This window comes from Betta splendens, chromosome 5, assembly GCF_900634795.4.
Source record: "Betta splendens chromosome 5, fBetSpl5.4, whole genome shotgun sequence".
NCBI lineage: Eukaryota > Metazoa > Chordata > Actinopteri > Anabantiformes > Osphronemidae > Betta > Betta splendens.
The window spans coordinates 17769572-17796472 of record NC_040885.2 but is presented as its reverse complement, the minus strand read 5'-3'; the positions used below and the strand labels follow the sequence as shown (position 1 = coordinate 17796472).

Below are 26901 nucleotides of genomic sequence, written 5' to 3'. Positions count from 1 at the left end.
CTCAGCTTGTGACCTCCAAACGAGGGCATTGCGCCTTCTGTTTCCCTCCGCCGCCCGTTCACCTAAGCGGCGAGCTCTTCGCAAAGACATTCTGCGGCAAAAATCAACCTGTTTATATCCATTTACATGTCAGAGACAAAACGGGTCATTAGTGATGCAGCAATCGGATTCACAGGCTCTGCATAGGTGCTGACAGATCAAACAGCACAATATTGGAAACCCAGTGGAGTGCTTTAATGAAATCACAGTTCCCAACATGTTAGTGATGCATCGGGTCCCTGTGTGGCTTTAATGAGTATAATGCATAATAATAAGGTGCACAAGGCTGATGTATTAGAATTTGCACGGTCCTAAATGGCTGTTTCGGGGGATTCTCGGTGAAATGGTAGCGCTAAAGCAGCATTAATAAATGTATGAGGACCTGCGTAGCAGCTGCAGTGTTGGCATTTGCTGGGTGCAATAACACCTCCGCTCTTACAGATGTTATTAGAGTTAAAACAGGTTGTCTGATTTCATCACTAGTTGGTTAGACACATTTGAATTATTCAGCTAATTAAGGAAATAAACCAGACGGGCAGTTTTATGTCACGTGTAAGGATGCTTTGTGCGTTTCGAGACGGGTTCACATTTGCAACCATGGAGCAGCACTCGTTGCTCACCTGCAGCCTAGACAAAGGTAATTGCAGCTTAAAGACTATTGAGAAAGCCCTGATGCTAGTGTATTGGGTGATGAATGGGTGTGCTCCAAAACCAAGACTAACAGCCATTCACACTGTGATCATTTTAATCAGTAACAAAGTACTAATTCTGTCTCAAACTGTGATGTTTCTCTAGAATTTGTAAAGTCTCAAAATTTAATCAAACCATCACCACAACACATTCACAGCACAAAAGGGTTAGTTATCCATTCTCAACAGCGAGTCTCCTGCTGCCTGCTTATTGTGCGTAGTTTCCAAGTGCAGACACAAACAGCCTGCTGTAAATGGCCGTTTAGCCTGGAGGAGAGGTGAAAACTGTGCAGGACGTGTTGAGTGTCAGCAGCCCCTTTAGCAATGAGAAAGCTACGTGTTGGAAAAGACAGCGCTGTGACGAGCAGAGCGTGTTGTGCTGAAGGAGGTGGTGTAGGTGGCGAGAGGCACCTCCATCCTTGACTGCTCTCATTTACTGGTGCTGAACACGCTCCAAACTGTTGCATATGCACCCAAGTCGTTTTTAAATGCAATTGTTAGGATGTTTATGCCGCATGTCAGCCCTGGCAAACTGTCCCAGTCAACTGCTTATTGTGCTGGCATTGGCTGAGGCTCCCTGACACAGTGCAGGATAATGGATAGGTGTAGGTAATAAGTGCATGGACAGTGCCAGCTATGATCTACTGTTCAATTACCTTAACAATACCGTCTGAAAATAATACGGCTTTCACTCTGATTAATGTTATTTCTCTAACCTCAGCCGCGACCTCCTCCCTGCTGAGGACAGTCGGGTTTACCTGCAGACAGATGAGTGCTCTGCTTGTGTCTAAAGCTGCTGCCGAGGCCCTGATGACCACAGGTAGTGACGTATGCTGACACAGTGTGTCTGTCGTCTTAACATCCCTCAGGAGGCCCACGCTCCTACAGCAGCAAGAGAAGAACCCCTTTTACTCTTCCTTTCATATTTATTGTCAGAAATCGTATTTTACTCAGGAAGGCTCCTTGTCAGGTATATTTCCCACATCCGTTCAAATAAGTGATGCTCCAGGTGCTGTTAGTGAAGGCCCTGCAAAGATGATGCTTCTTTGACCTGCCTTGTGTATTTCACTGTAATATTTTCTGACAGAATAGTCGATGGAAGGATATGTTTTAGCTCGGTTTGGCTTTGCCTTGTCTGCTTGTTGTAATGTCCAGTCATGGATGCTTCTGTGTTTTACCTGTCATCCATATGGGATCATGTATGATGTGACTGTAGCTGTAGTGACAATGCACTGGTGACTGAGGCTGGCTCCCAGGCTTCCTCCTCACTCATTACCTTTCCCCTGCACTTGGTTTAATGCCTGTTCTAGCAAGGGGTTAAGGTTTAAAACGCTAAATGCTGTATGATGGTGTCATAAAGACAGAGTGTTCCTATTGGGTTGGTTATGATACTTTATTGTTCTGATTCCATGTCCTCATAATTGTACTCCTTGTGATAGGAAAGAAGCCGTGTATTTCTGTCCTTGACGTGCATCTAGGAAAAAATAAGTCATGGTAGCTTTAGGTGTGTGTGTGTGTGTGTGTGGTTTTTGGTGGAGGTCTGAAGTGTTGACACCTCAGATCAAGCTGAACAAGATGCTGCATACCTGTGATTTAGACCTCCAGAGGTGAGTGATCGGACTCACCCAGAGGCAGAACACCCTTCACTATCCCACTGCAGCTGAACTCTGAACTGTTCCAGGGGTTTAACTGTTCAACAATTAACCTTGTGTTGCTCTTTGTACACAACTGAAATGATCCTAAGCTTGTTCTCATCTTTTTGTCGATCTCAATGCACCTTATGACTATTTGTAGTTCAGCTAAGTTGCAAACTTGGAGGAATTGAAACACATCGACTTACCTCAGAAAACATAGTATAATGTAGTAGCAACATGTTTTATCTGGACTACTAGATCCATTTCATTTGGACACATACTTGAATTCTCACAGATCATTTTAGACAAAAACCACCATCCATTTTCTGGTTCCAAGTTCTCCAACACGCTAATTTATTCCAACTGCTGTTTTTAAACAGTTTATTACTGAAGAGTCCAGCCAGTATTATATTGCCTACCCTCGTCTATTAGTCACCCCTCAACCCCATGTCCTGTGGTGTTTATGGTTTACATCGTTTACAGCTGTGACCTGACAAACCAACCGAACACGCTGTCCGTTGTGGTGTCGATGGAGGCTTTTAAAATTCAGTGAAATGTGGAAACCCCTCTGCAGGCGGAATCCCTGCCTGTGAACTAGATCCAGCAGCACACACTTTGCCACTTATGTAAGTCCACATCAATTATTAATGGACACAGGGCAGCTGTGAGAAGCTCAGTCCTATATTTCAGATATGGATGCTCTCAGCTCAGCAAAGCCCCAGTGTTTGTGGTTATAATAGGGCTGTTGGCCTTTATCATTATTTTATTACCCTGCTAGTAGGACAGAGTTCATCCCAATATAATGGAGTTCGACATAAAACCGTGTGTAGCCTTTGGTAAAGATCTTAGTCCTCTGGGTGAGGTTTTCTAGAAGTTGAGCTTTTTGTCTTGTTCGGAGAGTATGTTTTGACCTCTGCAGACCCATACTTCTACTCGAGAACATTATTGAATGTTATTTCGTGGCGAGACATAACGTTCACATATGTTCCGATCTGTCCCTGTTTGAATTGGCTACGTGTCTGTTTGCAGTTGCTGTCGCATTTCTTTTAGTTGATGCCGACGGAGATGCTTGTGATGTCACAGTCCCTGTCTAGATTTATCTGGCACCTGTCTTGTACTGGGAATCAAAAATCTAGGTTTGTGGACCAAACCATGTTTGATTTGAAATGCTCAGTATTTGGTCCAACAGAGCACTGAGGTGGGTTAAAAGCATTTTTAGAACATCTGAAATGTCTAGCCCAACTCGGTTATTTGACAGATTTGGGGCACTTGTGGATACATTTTCGTACCTCAGCTTTGATTTATTGTAAATTGTATGCTTTTATTTTACTCCTTGCTTCAATCTATCTAATATACACCAGCAGAAAGTGCAACGCATGTAAATTAGACTTCTGCCGTGATTTAATGTTAAAGTGCAAGTAACCATAGCAACTGTACTGATGCTTGAGACTTCCTACTAAAGCTCCTTTAGGAGATTTAACTACAGACAGTTAAAGCATACCTGTTCTTTGTGCCTGTAGTCCGTGACCATGATAGAAGGGACAAAGTGGAGCTGTGGTCCTAATGAAGGCCGCAGCGTGGATTGCAGTGTTGTCTGCCGCCTCGTTGGACATGACTGTCGTGGGAACCTCTCCTTGCTGTACCTGCCTCTTGGAAATATCCACACAGATGATGTGGAGGCGTCAATAGGATTGATGATCATAACTGTATAATGTGACTATAACGATCTAACAGTGTGTGCCCCCGACACACTCTTACATAACGCCTGTGTGCATGTGTGTATGTGGCAGTTGGCAGGTGTGTAGTGGGTGGGAATGTGGGAGTTTGTTTGCGTGACAGACAGGAAGATTTGAGCAGCAGGACTGACGTTCAGCAACAGCATATTCCTCCAATCTGTTGTTGAACTGATTTAAAGAGTCTGTCTCTTTGCCCGTACCCCAAGTATCTTGTGTTGGTTCGGTTCAGTGGCGTGTTATTACATCTGCTTGGCCACCGTCATTAGATTCTGCCGTCATCATTTATTTTATTATAGGCGAGAACCCGAGCAGCCTTATCTCTCAGCTTAAATCCAAGATGTTAATATTTAACATAGATAAAGGTTTAATGGTGTTGGAGTAATGTTTTTTCCAAATGATATTTATTATTTGAACCTGAGGCAAAGTTAGTCACTGCTGGCTATGACTAAGCCTTGCTGACCACTCTCTCCATCTTCATGCAGGTTTCCCTTTTCTTCTTGTGGAGGCGCCTATCGTCTCCCCTCTTGACAACAGCAATGTCCTACTGACACCGCTACCATCGTGTGCTGCCAGACATCTCCAAATCATTCAAAGCAAAGCAGCACGTGCTGTTGACGACAGAACAGGCAGTTCATAACTTATGATGTGGCTGTTTGCATTTGATTCAAATCTCTGATACGCTTTAGTGGTCGGATCAACAGCACCTGTCTATCTGTCCCGTCTTAGCGACCTAATCCCTCCTGCCCATCAAGTTCTGCCTAGTCCAGGCAATTCAATCGTAAATTAAAAGGGGAAACCCATATTCTAAAATGTTGAAAACTATTGAAAGCTCAAATAAAAAGATAACGTAGTTTAATAATTATCAATTGTAATTGTTCAGTGAAAAATGTGCATCATTAGTTGATTTCTACAAATTTCTTACTTCCTGGAGGTGAAGGCGCTGTTGCGTGTGTGTGTGTGAGCGTGTGTGTGTGTGAGGGAGCTAATCCTGGTGAAGTCATTGGTGCAGAGGGGTGTTGAAGCCTCTGAATGTGTTGAGCTGCAGTGAGCTCAGCATTGCATGTGTGTGGGTGAAGATTCTCAGTCACCCAGGTGCTTGTCTGGACGTTGCGTCAGGGCACATGCACTTTCATCAGTCTGAGAAAGGTTGGCTAAAGACAACAGTCCCCCAGGAAGGACACACTTAACAACCCTGTAATGGTGGTGGGAGGAGTCGCAGTAGGTGAGGTCCTAGTAGTTAGGACTGCATAGATGCTGGTTGTGTGTTTGTGACGCCAGACATCATAAGGATAATAAGAGAATATGCAAAGACATCTGAATGATAGTATGGAAAAAGCTGCACAAAATAGTCACATAGATAATAAAAGAAATAAATCAAGATAGCAAATACTGCAGGATAAATAATTAAATGGAAATGTGGCCTGACAGTTCAGCTCTGACCATTAAATCAGAGCCTACAGCAGGAAACTTCTTAGGATCTTATCAAATCAAAATCTCAATCTCTAGATGTTACGATCTATCTGCTTAGTGATCTGGACACCAAAACTGAGTCTGACTTCTATTACTGCCCCCTTCACGGCTGCAGCGCTGGTATAACACGGTTGCTCTTGTGTCATTCTCCTCCATGTGCTCGGTGTTGTTGCTTTTGTCAGAAGTGAAGCTGTCCAGTCAGACTGGCGAAAGGGCCACAGATCACAAAAGCGACAGTGTCGTGATAAAGCGGGGGCGGGGTTGGGGTTGGGGTTACTGCATTAGCCTGGCTGCCTTAGGTTTCAGCAAGAGACAATAGCAACAGTAAAAGCAACTGTTCACTGTCTGGAGAATCCTTTAATGTGCTGCGTTATATATTATATATCAAAGACTGCAGTGAACTGAGTCAGCTCCAGGACTGAGCAACTGTATAATTTAGGTGTGTGTGCGTGTGTGTGTGTGTGCGTGTGTGCGTGTGTGTGTGTGCGTGTGTGTGTGTGTGTGCGTGTGTGTGTGCGTGTGTGTGTGCGTTGATTGCGTTGCTGTGTGTGCGCGCCCCCCCCCCCCCTTCTTGCTTCGCGTGTGTGTACTTAATGCTGGCAGCTTACTTGAAGCCCCTCTGCAGCATGTTAACAACTGATAAAGATGAGAGAATAAAGAGAGGGATGCTGCAGGAGAGAGCAGAGCACTTTTTTTTACCAACAAGCTGCTAGAACTGAAACACACGAGTACACAGCTGCAAGTGAACTCATTTGGTTAGTGGTTCATTATTCTATCACTGTCTAACCTTTTACATTTTTAGAAGCTTCCGAGTCTGTTCTGTTCTAATCTAAATCAAATTCTCTTCCTCGGTGCATCTCTGTATTGCATTTAGTGTTGTACTTTAATGTAGTTGTCATTCCTATGGGTCTGTGAGCGCTTAGGCATATTGTCCTCATTTTTATTTAATCAGGAGATGAGCACATGGAAAATTGTTGACTATTGTTTCGTGTTACTTCAGTTTTATTTGATTGACTGCAGGGTCAGGTTTCACTGTCAATCTGAGGTGTACGCGTGTAAGACTAGCCGAGGGTGTCCTCTCAGAAACGGTCAGAGAAAGGTGTTGCTCAGAAGAGGAAGCGAGCAGATGGAGGGTGGATGGAGAGCCAACAGGAAGTGGAGGCTCAGTGGTTTCCTCATGTTGTGTTGGCAACAGGCAGGATTTCACTTCCCTTTACTCCGACAGCCCACAGGTGCTGTTCGTGGGTACAGTACAGTATGTGTCACGTATTTGCCCTCTCCTTCCATGATGTCCCCTGCTTCCTCACCCCCCCATGAACTTCTGTAAAGTGTTAAAGGGACAGCTTCTTGCAGCGTGAATAATTTTAGTTTTGGATTGAAACCAGCAGAGGTGCAGTCAAGCTCCGAGGATTCATTTCTTGCCACACTAGGACCGTCACTTTTTCCAAAAATCACATTTGAACCCGATTCTGTTCTTTTCTATTGGTGGGCTGCCGTTGAGAGCTGCACATATTCGTTGTTATATTTTATTGCTTATTGCCAACAGCCTTTAGGTTTAAGGCTCTGACTGTTTAGATCTTGCCACCACGCCCATGTTTTCCTGCACACATTTCAAACATTGCCAAAACTGGTCACGAGACAAGGTGAGTCAGTGACGGAACAGTTATGTGCGGAAACCCTGCTGACAGTCACTCTTGGTTCCTGTTCAGACTGCAGACTCTGCAGAGTCCCTGCTGTGGTTTGTTTTCTGTCCTACTGTCAGTGTGATGTCGAGCTGACCGGGAGCTCTGCCAACAGGGAACTCTGTATATGACACACCACCTCTCCACTAGCTTTGAATCTAGCTCAGAGCTGGGTGCTGTTGCTGGTCTGTGTGCAGGCTCAGTGGAATGCAGTGTTTGTGTAGGAGAGCTGGGCGTGACTCCGTTTGGCCTTGATGACTCCGCACAATCAGCACGCGGCCATTCATCACGATGTGTACACACAGAAACACACAGCTCAGGTCTGAATGCTACTCTGCATTCACAGCCAACGCCTCCCAAACTGGGACAAGATGAAATCTGTTCAAACATAAATAAGATCAGAGAGGAACAGGGACCTGCTCGCTTCTCCGCTGTCAGAAAAGTCTCAACTTTTCTACAAAGGCTGAGTTTATTCTCAGTTGAGCTGCTTGAGTTTCTTTCAAGCTTATTGTCGGTACAACTCTGTAACTTTTGACTCTGAGGACCAGAATCCAGATCTGGAGTTTTGTTGTTGCCCGTGTTCAGCTGTAGGTACAGTCTGTAAACCTTTGGTCTCGGTCATGTGAGATTATGTGCTCAATCAAACTCAAGTATCTTTTCCCTTTACTGCATTTCTGATGTCCACCTGAGTAAAAAGCACAGTACAGGTCTGTATATGTGTGTGTGTGTTCACTGGGCAAGGTCACATGCAGCATGTGGTGGAGTTTCTCTGCTTTTAACAGCACAGGGTGCTTGAAATGGAATAAATGATGCGATACGGCATCCTCTGTAAATGGGGAAGGAAGTATTAGTCATAGAAGTCAGGAGCTGATTCGTGTTTATAACACTCGCTGATGTACCTGCTGTATGAGGGTGACATGGTGGCAGCTTACACAACATCTAAACAAATCAGTCACATCACAAAAGTTAGTTAAATGTCCTTATTCTTGAATTTCTGTGTACTATAGTCTTACCTAACATTTGCCCGTTCTTTGCTGCTGTAACGTGGACATTTCCCCATTGTGGGACAAATGAAGGGTTATCTTGTATGTTCTTCTGGAATGTTTCCATCCGTACATTCATATTTGCTAGTTTAGCTAGAACATTGTAACGCTGGGTGAGGTATGTCTATTTTCTACTTGCCATAGATATGAATAGTGAAACAGAAACTGAACTGATGACTGTTTCCTGTCGTCTCTCATCACATTCCTCCTCTGAGTACCATGTAGTCACACAATCAGCTGCTTTGTGAACGCGTCCCTCTTCACGTGCTCCTCCCACTCTGATCTGGTTGATATCAGTAGCTTGTATTTGCGACATTGCGTGCGTTAGCTGTATGTGCCCTCGAGCAAACAGGTTACAGGCGTTTTTTCTCTGGAAGTACCATGTAAATAGGAAACCTGGTTTTGTCATCTGGCCACAGGTTGGTTTCTTCAGAATAACCTGGTTTCTTGGCTTTTTACACGTGCACATGTGCAGAACAGACAACTGCCTGCTGACACGCTGAGAAACATGTAACATGTAAAACCAACATGGCCATTCCCAGTAAAGTGGCCTCTTATACGGTTAAAATCCATGAACCAGGCCTGAGGTGGAGGAGTAATGAGATTTCATTTGTGCCTTCTGTAAACACAGATTTCCAGCAACCTTCCTAAATTCCATGTAAGTGCATTAGCAGAGACGCCCGGTTAGGTGAGTGCATGTAATCACACTCCTCCATTGACCAGTCTCGGCCTGAAGAGTTATTTTGTCATTAAACCCAGGAATGTAAGGAAATGTCACGTTCAACTGGTTCTCAGTCCAACAAACAGCAGATTGTTTGTTTTTTTTCTACTCTGCTCTCAGTCACAAGATGCTCGTTCAACAGTCATCTGAGGCTGAGTAATGTGTGGTCTCACTGCTGATGAATGCAAGAGGCTGATGGCTTGGCTTTCTGCAAAATAAGTAAAATGTCTACTGAGTATTGGGCCTGTTTGTGGATTAGGCCTCTGGAAGGTGTAACAGTATGTGCCAGATTAGGATTGGCAGTTTTATTTGACATTTACTAGGGTCGATATCCGCTGTAGGAATGTTTGATGTTTGGAGAGTTTTTCACTTTTTTAAGGGGCTGCAATGAAGACTGAATAATTGCTTTGTTAGCAACTAAGTCTGGCTTTGGTATATTGTTCGCATATCTGTCGCCCCCTGTTTTCATGTTATCGCTCCACTGAGGACTTTTTGTCAAAGGCATAAAATGCTCCTAGATTCATTACTTTTTTTCTGTGACATGCAAAATATGGTACAGACTGGTGGCTGTAAAGTGAACGTACAGTGTGAGTCAATATCATCTCCTGATGAGTTTAGTTACAATGCGACTGTTAGGATAAAGTGTGACCTTTGTGGTAGTGAGCCGGCAGCCTGCTAATATTAGTCTGTCAAACTGTTTTCTGCTCTCACTGTGCTCGAACTGATTATTAAACTGGCTCCTCCACTGCTTAATTTAAGTGTCTGCTACTGACAGTACATGGCTGAACATGATTTGGCAACTACAGACTTGTTGGGACTTGTGGGACTTTTATGATTCTATCTTGATTCTCTTTAACACAATCATCATCTGAATAGTTTTATTCTGTCTTTTGTTAACTGTGAGTTGTTTTTACGTTGCATCTACTTGACTAATCTCTGATGTGAGGGTGCTGCCACTAAGCCCTAAAATTACCTGGACCGTGAATGCTATTCTGTCCTCTCAGCAGCACATTCTGCTTCAGGCATTCATCCTCAAAACGTGCACAATAGGGAGGGGATAAAAGCAGAAATATCAGATAAATGGCGTGAAAGCGATTGGACCTTATGAGATAGAGGGGAGGGTGAGGGAAAGCTACTGTATAAGGTGAAAGGTGTCGGCACCGGCCACCTCAGTTAACACGGTCAACAGCTGCAGCAGTAGAAACGACAATAGTTGTACCCAATGAAGAGGGCATCTCTAGAATAAGCATAACATTCACCTTCTGAGATGTGAACAAAACAACCAGCTTCAAATGCTAAAATTACTATTTTTATATTTGTGTAATTTAGCAATTCTGTTTTAATTTCGTTTAAAATGACAAGTAATATACTGTGGATCCATAGATACCAAACTGGAGCTGGTGGCACATTTGCTGTAATGGTGTCCCTTTGCTGATGGGGGTGCGTTATGTTATTTTGGTACAGCTTTATAATGAACACATACTGACACATTAGTTGAGCACGAGTAACTACTTAATTCTTCATCTACAAAGCGTTGCTTTTGCATTAATAGGCACCAGCCATCAAACTGGGAAGGAGGGTATTCGTTCTTTTCTCTTGCCCGAAAAGCATATATGTAATGTGCTTAGTAATCCATTTACATATATTATTAATGATCAGTTTATCATTTTTAATTAAATGTCAAATTACATATAGAGTTATTAATTAGATCATTTAGAAAGGCTTGGTAAATGTATACACTTCTGTTCGGCTCACTAAACCCACAATTACAGATTTGAATTCTTATGAAGTGTTAGATGCCTTGGACAAAGTTCAGCTATAAATCATGATATGTTCATGTAGTTTAAAAATGTACTTCTTGTTAGCTTAGCTGTGAACATGAGCTCATCTACTATCTGTTGCTTGTTCCGTTGCCTTAACAAAAAAAGGAAACAACACAAGTGGTACAGAGATAAAAAATGATTAAGTAAAAAATTAACTACAAATCTAAAATATTTTGATGTATAGTAAATACATTATAATGGCTTTTACCAACTGGTTGTGGCTCCCTTAAGATGCAATTCTATGTAAATAAAGTATTTGGTGTTTGTTTATGTTTACCTAATATTTAGTGTCATACAGTTATTAGATTTTGATGAATCCCAACAGAACCGCTGATAGAAACAAGTAGGCCCACTGATTTATTATTTTATAGCGTTTTTGCAGACAACACCTCCAGGTTCCAGTTTGACTTGTAGACTGTAGAGATGTTTCACTCTACAGATACAGCTGTAGCAGGATCAATCAGACTGATGGATTCTCCATCCTTTTCCAGGACTCTCTTGAGACTCAGCTGGACTGACTGTACTCATAAATAATGGTCATCATAATGACTCCTGTTCTCTAAAGCAGACCTGAGCTCTTTGGCTGATGGCCACATTGATTTTTCCTTTTTTTATCCCTCCTTTATTTCCTCATGTGATTGAGATAAAAACATTTGCTCTAAATATATTTTTGTCATGGCCTGTTGTTGTCCATACACAGACTGTGTATGTACAACCTTTCCTTTGACTGTGTTTGTGTTGTGTTTTTTCCTTTGTTGCCTGGCAGCCAGTAGCACCAGTGTAAAAAATAGTTTTACAGTCATCTCCGTGAGGGGCGTACAGAAAAGAAGCATTGTTTTTATTGATTGAGTTTATTTCCCTGCTCGCAGCAGCTTCATATTCTCAAATTGAAGCCTGAAAACCTTGATCGTCACCGTTGATAAATTTATAATAACCAGCCAGAGATGTGTGATATTCTTGATGCTGCCTGTGGAGAGTTCCTGTCACTAAATAATACACTTGGATCTAGCTAACAGACAGTTTTGTGCTCTGATTCTGGACTTAGTGATATCCCTTTTCAAACATATAGTCTTTACTTGCCCAGTAAATAAGTGACTGGATTCAATTTGTGAAAAGCAGTTTAAGGTGGATGAGCAACTGCATGCATTTTAACTCGGCAGGATGTGGTAGTTACTGTTTCACATTCATGACTTGTTTATTTGAAAACCAAAATCTCGTGACCGTTTAGTGACAGACAATAAGTAAACAACTTCAGCTCATGAGAAACAATAGTGCTTGGAAGCAGCTACTGGTTGAATAGCAGCAGGCTGCTGATTTGTGTCAATAGGGTTTAGTGGGTAAAAGAGGTGATGGTGTCTTTTGGCTCGGCAGCACAATGACCTGTAGGTTGTTGCCTGTAGCTGCTGACTGAGTGCAGATGCTCATGACTCACATTTCAGGCCTGGGTTTCCCACTCTGCTGTGTAATAAATGACTAATAACAAAGATGGACTAACATTAAACAGTGGAACCTCCTTACTGATGGGCAGCAAAGACACAGTGATCTCAGCTGAGGGGCTTGAGGCCTTTAAGTAGGTTAAAGGGCTGTGATTGCACTTTAAAGATTTGAAGACTTCTATTGAGTTTTAAAAAGACCTAAGGCTATTGAGATTTGTATGTTTTATTAGATTACTGTTAATTTAAGATCTATAGATTTCATATAGTTAACAAAATATGTCTATCATAAATGATATTGACTGCCCACTTTCAGCTTGGGGAGCACAAACTTAATGACGTTACTCAAGGACAAACACACTTACGACAGTTATTTAATAACCCAGTATGACACCATCCTCCGGTTCTGGGAACCTAAAAGAAGTTCTAAAGTTCATACAGTTTATGGATTTAACCAAGTAAATATTTAGTAGATCGCTTATGAATGTTTTTTTTTTTTAAATTGTCTGTTATATAGATATAACTAAATATGTCTGAGGTGTGGAGATAAACCGACATAGCACACACTTGTGGATGTCATCAGGCAGGAGTGGGACCTACACTTTGACTTGTTCCATGTGCTGCGTTCTTGCCTTGTCACAGCGTTTGCAGCCCTGTTCTGTCATATTTTTAGCTGCGTCTTCATTTACCTCTTGAGGAAAATGTTGGCACGTCGCACTCTGTGTCCTGCTTATCGCCACGCTGCAGACAAGCACCGTTATCTAACGTCTCACGGACATGCCTGCGCGTTCTGTCGCTCACATAGCACTCACATACATCTTTTAATCAGCTTTGGGCCGTTCTTGAACCGAGGAGCTGTTTCTTTTCCATTGTAATTGTAACGTGAAGCAGTTTCAGTTGTTCAATTTATATTTGAACTCAAACAAGAACGCTCTGGAAACATTCAACCGTGTCCAGCGTGCCAGCTCAGCTACCTGAGACGTGCTGTACAGCTCTCCCTGTTCCAAATCAGGGGTCACGGTTAATGTTAGGGCTAGAGTTGTACTCAAAGACGCAGCCCAGAGAATCTGGTTCTGACCCCAGCTGTAGGTATCGGTACCTGGGCGATATCAAAGGCAGGACGTCCCATCCGCACATCCCTGTGGAGCTTGTTAGCTGTCACAGCTAATTGGGAGTGTCTTCAATGCACAGATGCTGACACACTTCAAAGGATTTCACCTTCAAAGAGCACACGGGTCAGAGTCGCAGTAGAAGGAGGAACATGAATATATGTATGATTTCATGTTCAACAGTTGACTGTGAAGATCTGGTCATAGGACACAGCACCAGACAGATGATGGCTTTTATACCGTTCATTAAATGCGGTACATTCCTCTCAATTTCTTCTGAATGGGTTAGATTGGGTTCAGTAATTTGGTCAAATTTATTAATTTATCAGACAGTGGTGGTGATTGTAGCTGCAGAGCTCAGAAGTGTTTACAGTAAACACGAGTTGTGACCTTAAGTGATGAGGTCAGACCAGGAAACGACCTGCTGACTCAAAGTACAGACTCGTTGTGCTCGAGTTGGCTTTTCTATAATTCATGTTTTACCCACATCATAGACGCTGTTGTACCCTGGCAATCACAACCATTCATGTCTATTCCTTTATTTTATTTTGTTTCAGCGTATCATGGAATTCATTTAAGCCTTTTCCTTATTCAAAGCAGCAATTTTTTTATCGGATCTTTAATAAATGACTGGAAATTTAAGCTATTTATGTAGAAGCCCATTCTTGAAAACATTTTTGATCCAGCACCTGAGACTTTTTTCTCCAGACCTCCACTATATGTGGGTAAAGTTACTCACTGGGTCACACTGGTACTGGTACAAACTGGTACTGTATGTTTCTTCATCACTGAAAAATGTCGGCACGTAGTTTATCTACAAACAAGCACAGCATCTGAAGCGTAGGGGTATGTTGCTGTTTGGTCTAATGCCATTGTTTTAGATGGTTTCACTAGCTTGTTGTGCTAGTCATTGTAGCCTTTTGCCTTTGCACTGAAACATGTGGACACCTCAATGTTGTGGAAGGAGTCTGACATCCAAAGAGAGGTTGCCCAAGATGAAACATTCAGTGGATTTCTAAAGGCCAGATGCTGAAAGTGAAGGCTCCAGTGTGGCTATAGCTGCGTCAGAACCAGGCCATAGCATTATTACCATTGTTAACATACTGAGAAAATATAGCTATGTCTGGCTGCAGCATAATTAACATAACGGTAACATTTCTTTTAGATGATGCCTTCAGTGGCCCTCATGGACAGTGTTCTCTCACAAAGAGCGCAGACATTCAAAGGGACCTTGCATTAAATCTCTTCTAGGTGTCTTTGTATTTGCAGCTTGCCTCCCTTCATCTGCTGCAACAATGGAGGCTTTTATTTGACTAGTGTTCAAAAACATTCACACCTGGGGACAAACCAGCAGCATTAGAGTCTGATGTGTCCGCACAAAGGCTGCTGCAGGTTTGCCTTAGTGTGTTTGGGTAGTGACCAGTCTGGATCAGGGCTCTGCACTGATAAACAGGCCACGCTCCAGCCTGTAAAAAGGATTATTGAATCTCTGGATACTCTCCATGTGTCCCTGCTTTGTCTAGTTCCGATCTGTCTGGTCCCTGGTGCCATTCTCTGCTCTAAAAATGACACGATGAATGACTTTGTTGGCATTTCTCTCTGCAAATCTTTGTCTCTGCCTGCATCCTGTCTGATCACTAATATTGTCATCACGCACTCACTCTGTGCGGTTTGTATAGTGAGTTTAATTGTATCATTAAACCTGTTTTCGTCCATTTATATATCAGATGTTTAGGCTGCAGATGTTTTTGTCCAACCACTAACTCACAACACGTGTTGTGTTTAAGGAATAGTAAGCACATTTCTGATTCAGGAAATGGAGACGTGCACACCAGTTTTTACTTGTTTTACTTGTTAACTCAAGTGATAACAAACTTACTTACTACTTACTTTCCAAGCTACATAAGTTGATTAAGCTGTTTCTTTAAAAACCGGGTGGAAAAAAAAGCTTGGCCTGGGAGGAAGTGAATTCCAGAGTTTTTAATCAGCTATTAACAAGACTGAAGTGTTTCCAAAGCACTTAGGCCAAAGAGGCTGCGCCTACAGTAGAACTGTAAGCTATTGTCAGTAACACCAATGAGTGGGTAGAATCCCTTTCATACATGTACAGGGCTACTGGTTGACTATACACAGACCTCTGTGGTAATAGAGGGAGTCAGTAACACAGTAAATGGACTGCAAATCCAATGTTATTCACAGCAATCTACTTTATATGAAGGCTTTTTAATATTGAATTGCATGAATTCCTGCATCACATCTTTGCCTAGTCAATTATGTTGTTTACCACTTTCATCATATGGAGAATCATTGAAAACCAAAAAGCACTTTAAATGAAAGGTGCTGATGTTGATCTAAGGTCTGCTGTGTTTCTATTTGCAACTTGACTCCTTTAATTCTGGTCGTTTTAGTTCTTAATCATGGAGCAGCTTTGATTAGAATTTTCAACCTTGTGTTGTTTTCTACACAACACAACCTCTAGACTGTAAACAAACTAATGTACAGTGTGTCAGAGGCAGATTTGTTATAGTTTTCACAAAATCAGCGATTAATGTTGTGGTTAAAGGCTTTTCATGTTCTGTTGTGATTGGACATCAGACACTGTAGCGGTGGCGTCTCTGTATCTTTGCTTTGTTTGCTCTGTTTATATCGCAGAAATGTTCATATCCTCAGATCCACAGTTTCAGGTGGAGAATCAACATCATTTCACACAGCTGCAGTCAGTTCATGGCTCTATTACAGTGACACTACACCAGTAACAGTCTGCGTCAAGTAATCCATTGTTTGAGTGTTTGATCATTACAGCATCGGTTGACCCTTGAAGGAAGCGGCAGCTATTTCAGTGTTCATTTAGAACGACTCCAACACTGGTGAGGCTCTCAAGCACTTTGAAAGTGAAGCAGACATGCTACAATGGGTGAATGAATCATCAAGACGAGCTGAAGCCTCCTGTTTGTGTAGCAGTTTTATTCATCAAAGAAAATTTGGACTTAAAGAGCCACTGAATATATGGTTGTAGTCTAAACACATCTCTAGTGATAAAAGGGAATACAGTTAAACCTAGAGCCCACCCACCCATTTGTCATTAATGTAACACCAAAACTGGTTTCATCCCATTCTCCTTTCCTCTCATCTGTTCATAATGGCAGTAGAGGGTCTCTGTTTGCCCAGATTGTCCTTTATAAGATCTTAGGTTTGATCCTATTTTGCCTCTCCTCATTGACTGCAGCTGCCAACAGAGGCAAGGATGCATGTGATGAAAGTGCCTCTTTCATCTTGGCTGTAGTAAGACTGGCTTTTAAGTGAACGGGATGAATTGAGAGACTTTTTTTCAATAAAATATGGACAGTCGGAACCTGGGTGGACTTAATGATTAGGAATTTTACAGGGTTATTTAGAGTGCAGGAAGATTGACAGGACAAACAAGCTGTGTTTGTGTGCGTCCAGACTTCTTCTGTCTGCAGTGGGGGGATTTCCTTTTTCCACACCAGTCACATGACTGCAGATATGGGTGTGGTCTCCTGCATTCTTGCTCTGCTTCTCTCACCCTCCTATTACTCTGTCTAGCAAGCTTAGAGTCTCTGTCTGTCGCTAATGCAGCCCATTGTCTGGACCACATACACTATCTTGCAGTGGGGGCTGCTCGATGTGCCCGGCATGTGCAAACGCCTGCTTCACCAAGACGAGACTCGATGGGACAGGGTGTATGTGATCTGTGCAACAACAATAAAGTTCCTCTTGGTCTGGAGGGTGTGGCCAGCTGTGTGTGTGTGTGTGTGTGTGTGTGTGTGTGTGTGTGTGTGTGTGTGTGTGTGTGTGTGTGTGTGTGTGTGTGTGTGTGTGTGTGTGTGTGTGTGTGTGTGTGTGTGTGTGTGTGTGTGTGTAGGAAGGCGGTGCAGCTGCTGCTTTAGTATGCAGAGCAGGTGTGTCTGCAGAGGCAGAGAGAAGGAACAAGATGGAGGGAACAGCAGCTAAACAGAGGGTCACTGATAAAAAGAGAGAGCAACAATGTATTCTTTTACAAACTAACTGTTGATAACCAAGTCTCTTCTAACACAGGAATAGATTTTAACCTTGTATTTGGTTGAAGAAAGAAAACCATGCCATTGATAGCAGATGGATACCCCGTAAACCTGTAAGCACAGAGAGACTGACTGCTTAATCATAATAGTTTATAATCATAGAACTAAGCCAGACCTTCATCCTTCAAGTTCTATACAATTCCATAAATTGACTTCTGAGATTGAAGCACCTTGGCTTTCCTCTGTCCAACTGGTTTAGGGCACTGGATGGGATTGACCTGTCTGCTTATATTCCTATCTAATCTATCTACTGCCTGTTGCCGCACTGAAGGTGGGGAAACCAATTGGCTGCAGTAATTGTTAGGACAGCAACAGAGCTCAATGAGTGTTTGAAACCCAATGAATCTCTAAAGCTTTGTGTGAATGTTAGGGTGCTGGGTCCACAGTTCTACCTGGGCTGCGTCTCATCCATCCCTCTATTGGCCACAACAAATGACCAAATCAGTCTGTGCTGCTTGACTCTGGAATTATGACGGTAACAATTACTGCTGAGTGTTTGCGAGAGCTACCAAAACATGAGATAGACTATGTCTCATGTATATATGATGTTTACAGAAATTAAACAGCTTTTTTAAACACTTTAAATATTGATTCTTAGTGTTCTTCTATTTTTTATGGTAGCACCGATGGATGAGATGGTAGTCGGTGTGAGTCATCCTCTGGTTTTGTTTAGTTTAACCAAATGTAATCCTGACAAGTACGCTGTGTGCACTGCCAAGAAACACATCATGCCCTCACTGAGGCTAATTATTTTGAAATGGCTTCCACTTAAATAGACATGCCTACATATTTATGTTTTAGGTAGATTTAAAGGTTCTACCCACACTAAACTGATGAACCACTTCTTCCTCTCGACTTGAACACCAGCATCTCTGGGTTTTTGTGTAGTACAAACATATTTACAAGAGCATAAATGGAAAATCCAACTTCATGCATGACCAGCTCTGCAGTCATACAGCTGTCTAGAGTCGCTCATTCAACACTCACAAGTCATAAACATGGGAGACGCTCTGTCATCCTGCATATAAACACAGAACAAGATACGTGATTTTAGTCTGATGACAAAACGTGAAACGGTTAAATAATTAATGTGTTAATTATTATCCCGGTGGAGACACTGAGCCTGCATAGACGTTTCCAGACACACCAGTTCCAGCACCGTCCTGTCTTTGTTTTGCACACGTTTGAGCCAAGTGGTTGGAAATATGGTGGTTGCAGTATAATTTAATCTGGAGTCAGTAACAAACAGATAAAATGGGCAAATAACAGACCCAGTGACTCCTACACACAGGCTGAGGCTGTGTGGGCCTAGCTGTACGCCTGACCCCTCTTCCCGTTGTGCTTTCAAGGTTTCCTCCTGCAGTTTATGTAGAAACATCACTTTTCACGTATCTAAACGTGGTCTGTATTTATATAATCACTTCACATGGCTCAGTAGTTCTATCCTTAACATCAAGCTACGAACACATTCAATTTAGTTTTTACTTTATTTGATATGTGTTTGATGCATTTGGTTCAGGTTTTGAATGACGTATATGCTGAGTGAATGAAAATGAGAATGAAAAGACCTATTTCATACAGATATGCAAACAATTGTGAAATATATAAACATAATATATAAAACACAAAATATAAACCGCTGAAAGCTCAAACACTGATCACTGAACCCATTACATCACTCTGTTCAGTTGACACTACCTGCCAGTAAATATTTATTAGCAAATATGTCTATGAACTGGTTACTGTGGTGAAACCTGTTTAGGTTATGTGCTTCCACCATTGTTAAGACCTTATCCTTAATTATGTGTTTCTTTGGTGTGGTTCCATGTACTACTGGAACAGTGACGTGTTCCAACCCACAGATAACCAGTTTTTTTTTCTCTTCTCCCTCTAGAACGGCAAACCTGCGAATCACTCGAATGAAAAGCATTTGACCCAGGCTGACTCTGACTTAAGGTACAGAAAACAGGCAGCATCTGCCAGAACTCCTTGTTTGCATTGTCTCCCACTGTGTTGCATCATCTTTCCTTTGTGACACACACTCCTTGTAAGTCTACATATTTAATGCTGTGAGTATAAGGCGCCATTAGACCTCCTTAATAACTTGCTCATTAAAGTGTAACAGCCACATACTGTACATAGTCAGTCACATGACAGCCAGTAAAAAGGTCAGTGTGTGTGCAGGTGTGCCATTAAGGACTAAATATAGGAGAGCTCACCTTTAGACTGATGTGCGTGAACTCCACTCCTTCCCTCTATCTGCCCGTGCTACAATTGTTGCCTGTAAGTTACTTAGTAAAAGGTTAAAAATGCAGAACATTACAACACAATGGATAATTGTGAAGGAATACAGCACAGGTATGTTGGGCCCTTCTCCACACATGCCACCTGAATGTTTAACTAATCATTTAGTTTTATGTGCTGACATGCAGTAAACTGTACTGGAGTATCAGGTCATCCATGGTCATATTCTTCAATCTGATGGGGTTGACCATACTACTGCCCTGATCTGAGTGCTGCAGGCTCTTACTGTGGTTTGTGATCGTCACAATACTTTACTATGGGTGCAGTGGAAAACCAATTGATCTACCCTAGTGCAGCTGTATGACTGAAGCTGGCTTTGAACTTGTATGTTAACAGACTGCCATGGTGGGGAACATGTCCTCAAAATGACTGAGTTAATTCCAATCAGATCAATAATATAGACATTATTATAACAAGTAATATATTAATTATGTAATAAAGAACTAAGAACATGTGAAGATTAACGTTAACCTGCTTGGTTTGGATGAGGGGAAGCTTCATCATCTCAGTGGTTAAAGAATTGGAAAAACTCATTTACTGTAATTAACAGCTTCCAGCACAGTGACATCATCAACTGTCTGTGTAATACTGTTTAAACATATTAAGAGGTTAGTAGGTTTTTACAGTAATTTAATTTCTCTGTTGTCTAATAGTAGTCGTGACTCTACTGATGGAACAGTCAGATAATTACTGAATGCAGACACAGACAGCTCAATTTGAAATTTAACAGACAGCTGGACAGATAAAAACACAAGATGGTTTCAAACCGGAAAACATTAAGGGAAGTGAGATGAGGAAGTTGGGAGTTATAGTTAATAGATTTGATTCCTTATGGCAACAACATGGACCAAAGAAACTGTAAGTTTGACTGGAAGTCAAATCTGTTCTGTTGGATTTTCTGAAATTGGACTTGACTCTAACGAAGATCTAGATTAAAACTGGAGGACAGATTTTGATTTGCACTTACTTAATCTGTGGCGATGGGTTGGAATGTCACACTGGATATGCCCTGAACACACACACACACACACACACACACACACACACACACACACACACACACACACACACACACACGACCTCTGCTTCCTCATCAGCAGAAATATGTCATAATTTGTCATAGATGTACTGTAGGTTGACTCTTAATGATGATGACTCATTTATAAATAAAATAAACCATTTATTCCCTATTTCAGGGCGACAAACTCAGATCAGGCTGTTTGGAAAGAGCAGTTTTTTAACAACCAATTTTGGATTTTTCCTAGAGCAACAACATGGCAGACTTTGAAATGACTCTGGCTGACCTTCGCAGCCTGATGGAGATGAGAAATGGTGAGGCAGTGAATAAGATACGTCACACATACGGAGACGTACATGCGATCTGTCAACGCCTGAAGACCTCACCTGTTGAAGGTAAGTCGGTGGTGCATGTGTGTATGTGTATGTTCATGTGGGTATGAAACTCCCAAAATTTGTAGGGTATAATTAATACCCGTAACCGGGCCATTTATTTAGTTTAATACAAGGACAAGGTATAGACCTGCTGCATAGGAAGGATATCCATCTAACTTTACCTTTAAGTGAGGATTATCTACGATCAAACATCTATCAAACTCAAGCGTGACCCAATTCAGAACCTTACTATGATGGTAATAGAAAAATGGTATTAAAAAAAGGCAGGGAAGCAAAAGGCTCAAGAAAAGGTCTTGTTTCACATTAGTAACTCTCTTAATTCAGCGTCACTCGCGCCACTCCTGCTGTGGAAAGCCTATCAGGAGAGCTGCTCCACATTGAGTTTGGATTTGATCACTGAACTACGACACAACAACACACAGCCTGATTATCATGGGTGAAAAAGCATCACATTTGAACAGAGTCAGTGTGAGACATGCTGGTTTCTGTTCAGTGCAGGTGCTCTGAAATTTATCAGGGCAAAATTATTTATATGCAATTTTTCAAATAAATTCAGTTAAGGTTTGTTAGTCGAAAGGCATTAGTAATAATGCACATCCTTATAAACACACTAGAGCAGACCTCAATCACACAGATCAGGAGGTTCCAGTATGTCAGCCATGACTTCATATATTCAAAAGGCAACATTCAGTTCAGTTTTTTTTTTTTAAGTGGAAAAAAAAGATTTGAGTCAGGGCTTTATGTGAGGCCAGAAAATGGCTGCTGTTTGTCATTTCTCGCTCCCTGCTGCATCCTTTGATCCCTTTTGAATGAATAAACGTGCGTGTGTGTGTGCGTCTGTAGCCATTGGTCCATTCCAGGATTGAAATTAGTTCCAGCCCGTTCCCCTAATGGCTCCATAGATCATTGGTCTGTTCCATTTAGTAATCATAGGACAGCTGTAGTTGTGTCCGCCACACAAGAAATTACTCACTTTAATGAAGAAAGTGTAATTATATTTTCACTTCAGAGAGGGAGGGAGAGAAACAAATGTGAGGAAGCCTGTGTGCAAGATTTAGGGCAAACGCACACAATGATTGACTGGTACAGTAAACTACGCCTGACTAGTTTGATCCATTTTTAGTCCACTGCTTCTTTTTGTCTTTTCTAATCAGTTTTACAACATTATGCATCATTCCAAGTGTCACTGTCTGAGTCCACTCATGTTTAAGAAGCAGCAGAGGCTGAGATTCTCTGAATTTTATGTATGTAAGCAGTGTTTGTACAATGGTAACAATGGTAACACAAGTTAGTGTTCTAGTGCCAACCTCGTAGCCCGAGCCTAAATTAGCAACTAACGCTATCCGCTTCGCATATTCCTGATTGGTTTGTTTTTATATGTAAAAAAAAAGCATCCGACCTGAACCTGAACCTGAGCGTGAATCAGGTTTCTTCCATCCTAAGCGACAGAAAACCTGACGTCATCACCAGCTGACTGGTAGCTAACCCGATTAGGTGTTATGTTAGCAGGTAGCGAGTTCACACGGTCATATTTAACCACGTTTCTGTATCCGCTTGCTGTTTGAGCTCTGATAATGAGGTGTTTTTTTAATGTAGGGATGACTGTCATTGTCCTGAATCATCCCCCCCCCACCCCCACCAACACACAAGGCTCAGCTGTAGCCGTGTATCCTGCTGGTTAATGTGTATTGATGAATCCGTCTGTTCCCTCTCTGGAGGTCATTGATCGTCCTTCTCATCATTTTACAAATTGCAAATATTTCATGTTGAGAGGCCACACAGCATGAGACACACAGCCAGATGTAGAGTCCATTTAAATGGGACCGAGGCTGCAAATAGCTTCACAAAGACACACGTATCCAAAAATAAACAACTATTTCAGGAAAATGCTAATGAACAGCAGCATGTTCTGTCACTACAGAAGCTGATTCCTTTTTTGTTTCGTTGCATCTCTTTCATTCCTCTATGTAAAGGAGTCAGAGCTGAAAATGACAGATAAAAATGGATGTAAACCATCACTGTGTCTTTTAAGCTAGTGATCGGTTGTACACATTTATGTTATTGGTTATTTGCATACAGATACCCTTTGGATTAAAGTTTTTTGCGTGACATTTTTCATCTTGAGTTGTGAATAGACCTGAAAGATTCCCACCGAGAGCCTTTTGTACACAAACAACTCAAAGTTCTTCTAAACTTATAGGAAACTAAATGAAAGGATGCCTGCTTTTCAAAGTTTGAATATGTTTGGATTTGGGAAATGGAACTACAGTACAAATTGCTGCCAGACTGATCTGCAATATATTCAACAACTGAAGGCTCTTCCAACCACAATGGGCTGATTGCAGAGAACTGTAATTATAACATCTGAACACCATTTGTCATGTGTGAAAACTAAAGTGGTTCACAACAAACCAGAGGTTGTAAGGATTTGTGTCTTGCAATTTATAAATAAATAATAAATAATAAATAAATAATGATATGAATTTAAACTTGAACAAATCTACTAGTTTGTGCGCGTGTGTGTGCCCGCGCATCTGGTTGATATTTAATGAAACTTATGTAAAACCTAATGATGTGTGTTCACATAGAATCCACATACCTCACCTTGAATAAGTTGTTAATTATTAATGAAAGACTTCATGACAGACCTCTAGAATTACCTTCAAACTTGACATTTTCTCTCCTTGCAAACACTATAAATAAATATTAGTTTATTCAAAGAATGAAAGTCATCATTTACTGCAGATCTTTCCTCATTACAGTAAGTCTTTCATTCATGGTGACGGGGGGATGATTTTAATTGATTAGAATTAATAGAAAATTAGATTGATTAGACATAAGTGGACATAACAAGTCTGTGTGTTGTAAACATACAGTACACGTCTGCTTTAACTTGCTCTTACTGACCGTATCCAGGATATTATCTAAAGCTCTATTCATGTCAAATGGGAGCTTTACATATTGAGTAATGAACTACTCATCTCTGCTCTAATTGGAACCATCCAGTGACCAAACACTTTGTGACGGGTCATTTAGGGCTGCAGGGAGTTTCCCTCTCCCCCGTCTCTGCTTAGTTAGTTAACACTGGATGCTTTTCACCAAGAGACAAACCAACGAATCTAAAACAGCATCAGAAAAACCTAAACCTTATCGCCTTAACGAAGATTTATTTACTGCAGGGCTGTTATGCTGGACTGCTTTACTTTCAGCTTGGTGTAACTAACTGGCAAATGAGTGTATGTAGGCTCGGGGGTTTCTTGGCCTGCTGGTGTGTCGGATCCTTTCAAGCTCTCTGGTGTGAAAAGTTGGCATCCAATCTGAGCCTCAGCTCGAGCTGTTTCACCCAGTCGGGCTTGTTATGAAGCCGTTCATTAACATAACGCATTTTACCTACATATATCTAACCCCAGTTCTCACCCTAAAACCAATCTTAAGCTTCAACAAGCCATTTTATGTTGCGAGGAGCAGCCAGAATGTCCTCCCAAAAAAGGCATTGAACTAAAGTCTCGCTACACAACTACACATAAAGACATGCGCACACAGACACACACAAAGCCTCAGGTCATCTATGTCTCTGCCAGTTGAAGCAGAATGCTCCTTTGAGCGATCACCAAGAGGGAGAAAGACAACAAGACATGCAATCCTCTTCATGCTTTTCTTTTTTGTTTCCCTTCATTGTATCAGGTTCTTCATTATGTCACGGATCTTCTAGAAACAGTTATTTGTGGTGTATTTTGGCACCTGAAATTCCCCTGTCAGAATCCACACAAATCACTGTGAGATACAAGTCCAAGATGTACTATATGCCACTTTATCATGTAAAGGGTTTCTGTTGGGAGAAGCATAAGCCTGAGGTGTTCTGAAGCTCGGTGTATTGCATCATTCTGCAGCAGAGGCGTTTGTATTAAAGGAAGGTTTATATCCTGTAGAGCAGCTCAGTTAAATCAGATTTTCTTTTCTCCCCCAAAGTCCTCTGTCTGTTCCTACAAAAAAAAATTATATTTCATCATTAGAGAACAGAGGAAATGGGGTTTTGGTACTTACCCTAAAGAATTAAGTCCCAAGACTGTTAACGCACGTTGGGACAGCTGATGTTTCTTTTACCTGCTGAGGTTTTATATCCAGTTTATAAATCTTATGCTATAAAACCCCTCATATAAATTCATTCATGTGATCTGTGTGTGTGTGTGGGGGGGGATGTGTGCCACATTTGACTGATCATCACTTATGGAAGATCCTTTGAACGTGTAGGGTGGAGAAAATGGAAAACGGAATGAAGCCCCCAGGGTCATGATGCTGCTTTTGGTTGTGTTGGACTCGACAGGAGAGTGGAATTATTGTTGCCCTCTTGGATCAACACTCATCCTCAGGTTCAGAGGTTGTTTGAACTAAGTTCTGTTCAAATAGTGGCTCACCTGATTGGCTAGGGTGCAGGGAACACGATTTATGGGGAAGAAGAAGGTAAAGGATCATCATCTTTTAATGTTTGCCAGATTTTCATTTAAACTGCACAGTTGAAATGGTGACTTTCATACTGACCAGTATATGGGAACAAATGGGGTCTGGAAAAATGTTGTTGTCCAATACATCTCCAATGTATGGATATACTATGGAGATATATTACCATTAGTCGTTTTAACTAAAGGAAAACTTTAAAGGATGGTCTGATTTCCAAGTGTCTGCGTTTAAACCGTCAGCATGAAGTGTTAAAAGTTCTTAAATAAAAAATGATATTGATGCATTTCAAAGTATGGATCCACTTTTCAGAGGTCAGTTAGTTTGCGGCTGTGGTAATTATTGATGGTTACAGGATGGCAAGTGTAATTATAACCAGAATGACTGCCAGTTAGTTTAGAGTGTCCATAAAGGAGGGTGGGACAGCTGAGAGGGCCACTTCTGCAGGCTTTAATATGACGACTGGACACGTGCTCCACACATCCACTTCTGTTATGTGAGAGATGATTAGTTAGCTCCTGGTTTTAGTAGTGACTTTAATTTATCCAAAGACCTAGTCTGAGAGGAGCCAGAAAACAAAAGGGGCTGGAGTTCTAGGGCCGTGCCTGGGCCTCTGCTTGTATACCCCACATCTGCCGTGTCACAGCGTTTCAATGAGCAGCATCTGTCCTGAATGTTTACAGGCAACCTGACTGCAAACTAAATCAACGCAAACATTGTGTGCCGAGTTAGTGAAAGGCATGTTGAGACAAAGCTGGGAGAGTTAGAGCTGCAAGAGGGAAAATCAATAAAATTACCTTTGTGTGGTGTAAGATGAAGCCATATGAAGACTGATAAAGCTCTGACCTGTATTCAGATCAGCGGAGTCCATTTCTACTAGAATGTGAGATCTGTAAACATCTGTGACAGGCGAGTGAGCAGAAAGCTGTTCTGCTGCTACTGTTATCATCTCCAAGTTTTAATCTGCATCTCCACTGGGACGTTCACCAACACGACGAGCTGATGCCAAACACCAGAAAAAGCAGGCGCCCATCGATCAAACCGCCAGGAAAGGTGCTCTGTGATTGTGTCTTTCTTTAATTTGGTTTGACAGGAGAACGCGGTGATGAAACGCGGCTCATGATGATTTTGACAAATGGTGTATTTTTAAAATCTGTTTGTTCTGAAGCTCACTGAAGTAGCTTCAGCTTCAACTGCAGACCAGACGTTTTCAGACATGTTCGGCAGCTGTACGGTTGGTCTGAAAGTGCTGCTTTTATGCAGGCGTATAC

The 26901-nt window shown here is 41.8% G+C and overlaps 1 protein-coding gene across 5 annotated transcripts in view; it reads left to right on the top strand.

Moving 5' to 3' along the window:
* LOC114855272 (plasma membrane calcium-transporting ATPase 1-like) overlaps positions 1 to 26901 on the top strand; it is a 61959-nt gene that overhangs the window by 1806 nt on the left and 33252 nt on the right. For all 5 annotated transcript variants that reach the window (XM_029150309.3, XM_029150307.3, XM_029150305.3 and 2 more), the window contains exons 2-3: positions 19353 to 19414; positions 21028 to 21175. In XM_029150309.3, coding sequence (XP_029006142.1) covers positions 21037 to 21175 — 139 coding nt within the window. In that variant the 5' untranslated portion in view covers positions 19353 to 19414; positions 21028 to 21036. The remainder of the gene's footprint in view (positions 1 to 19352; positions 19415 to 21027; positions 21176 to 26901) is intronic.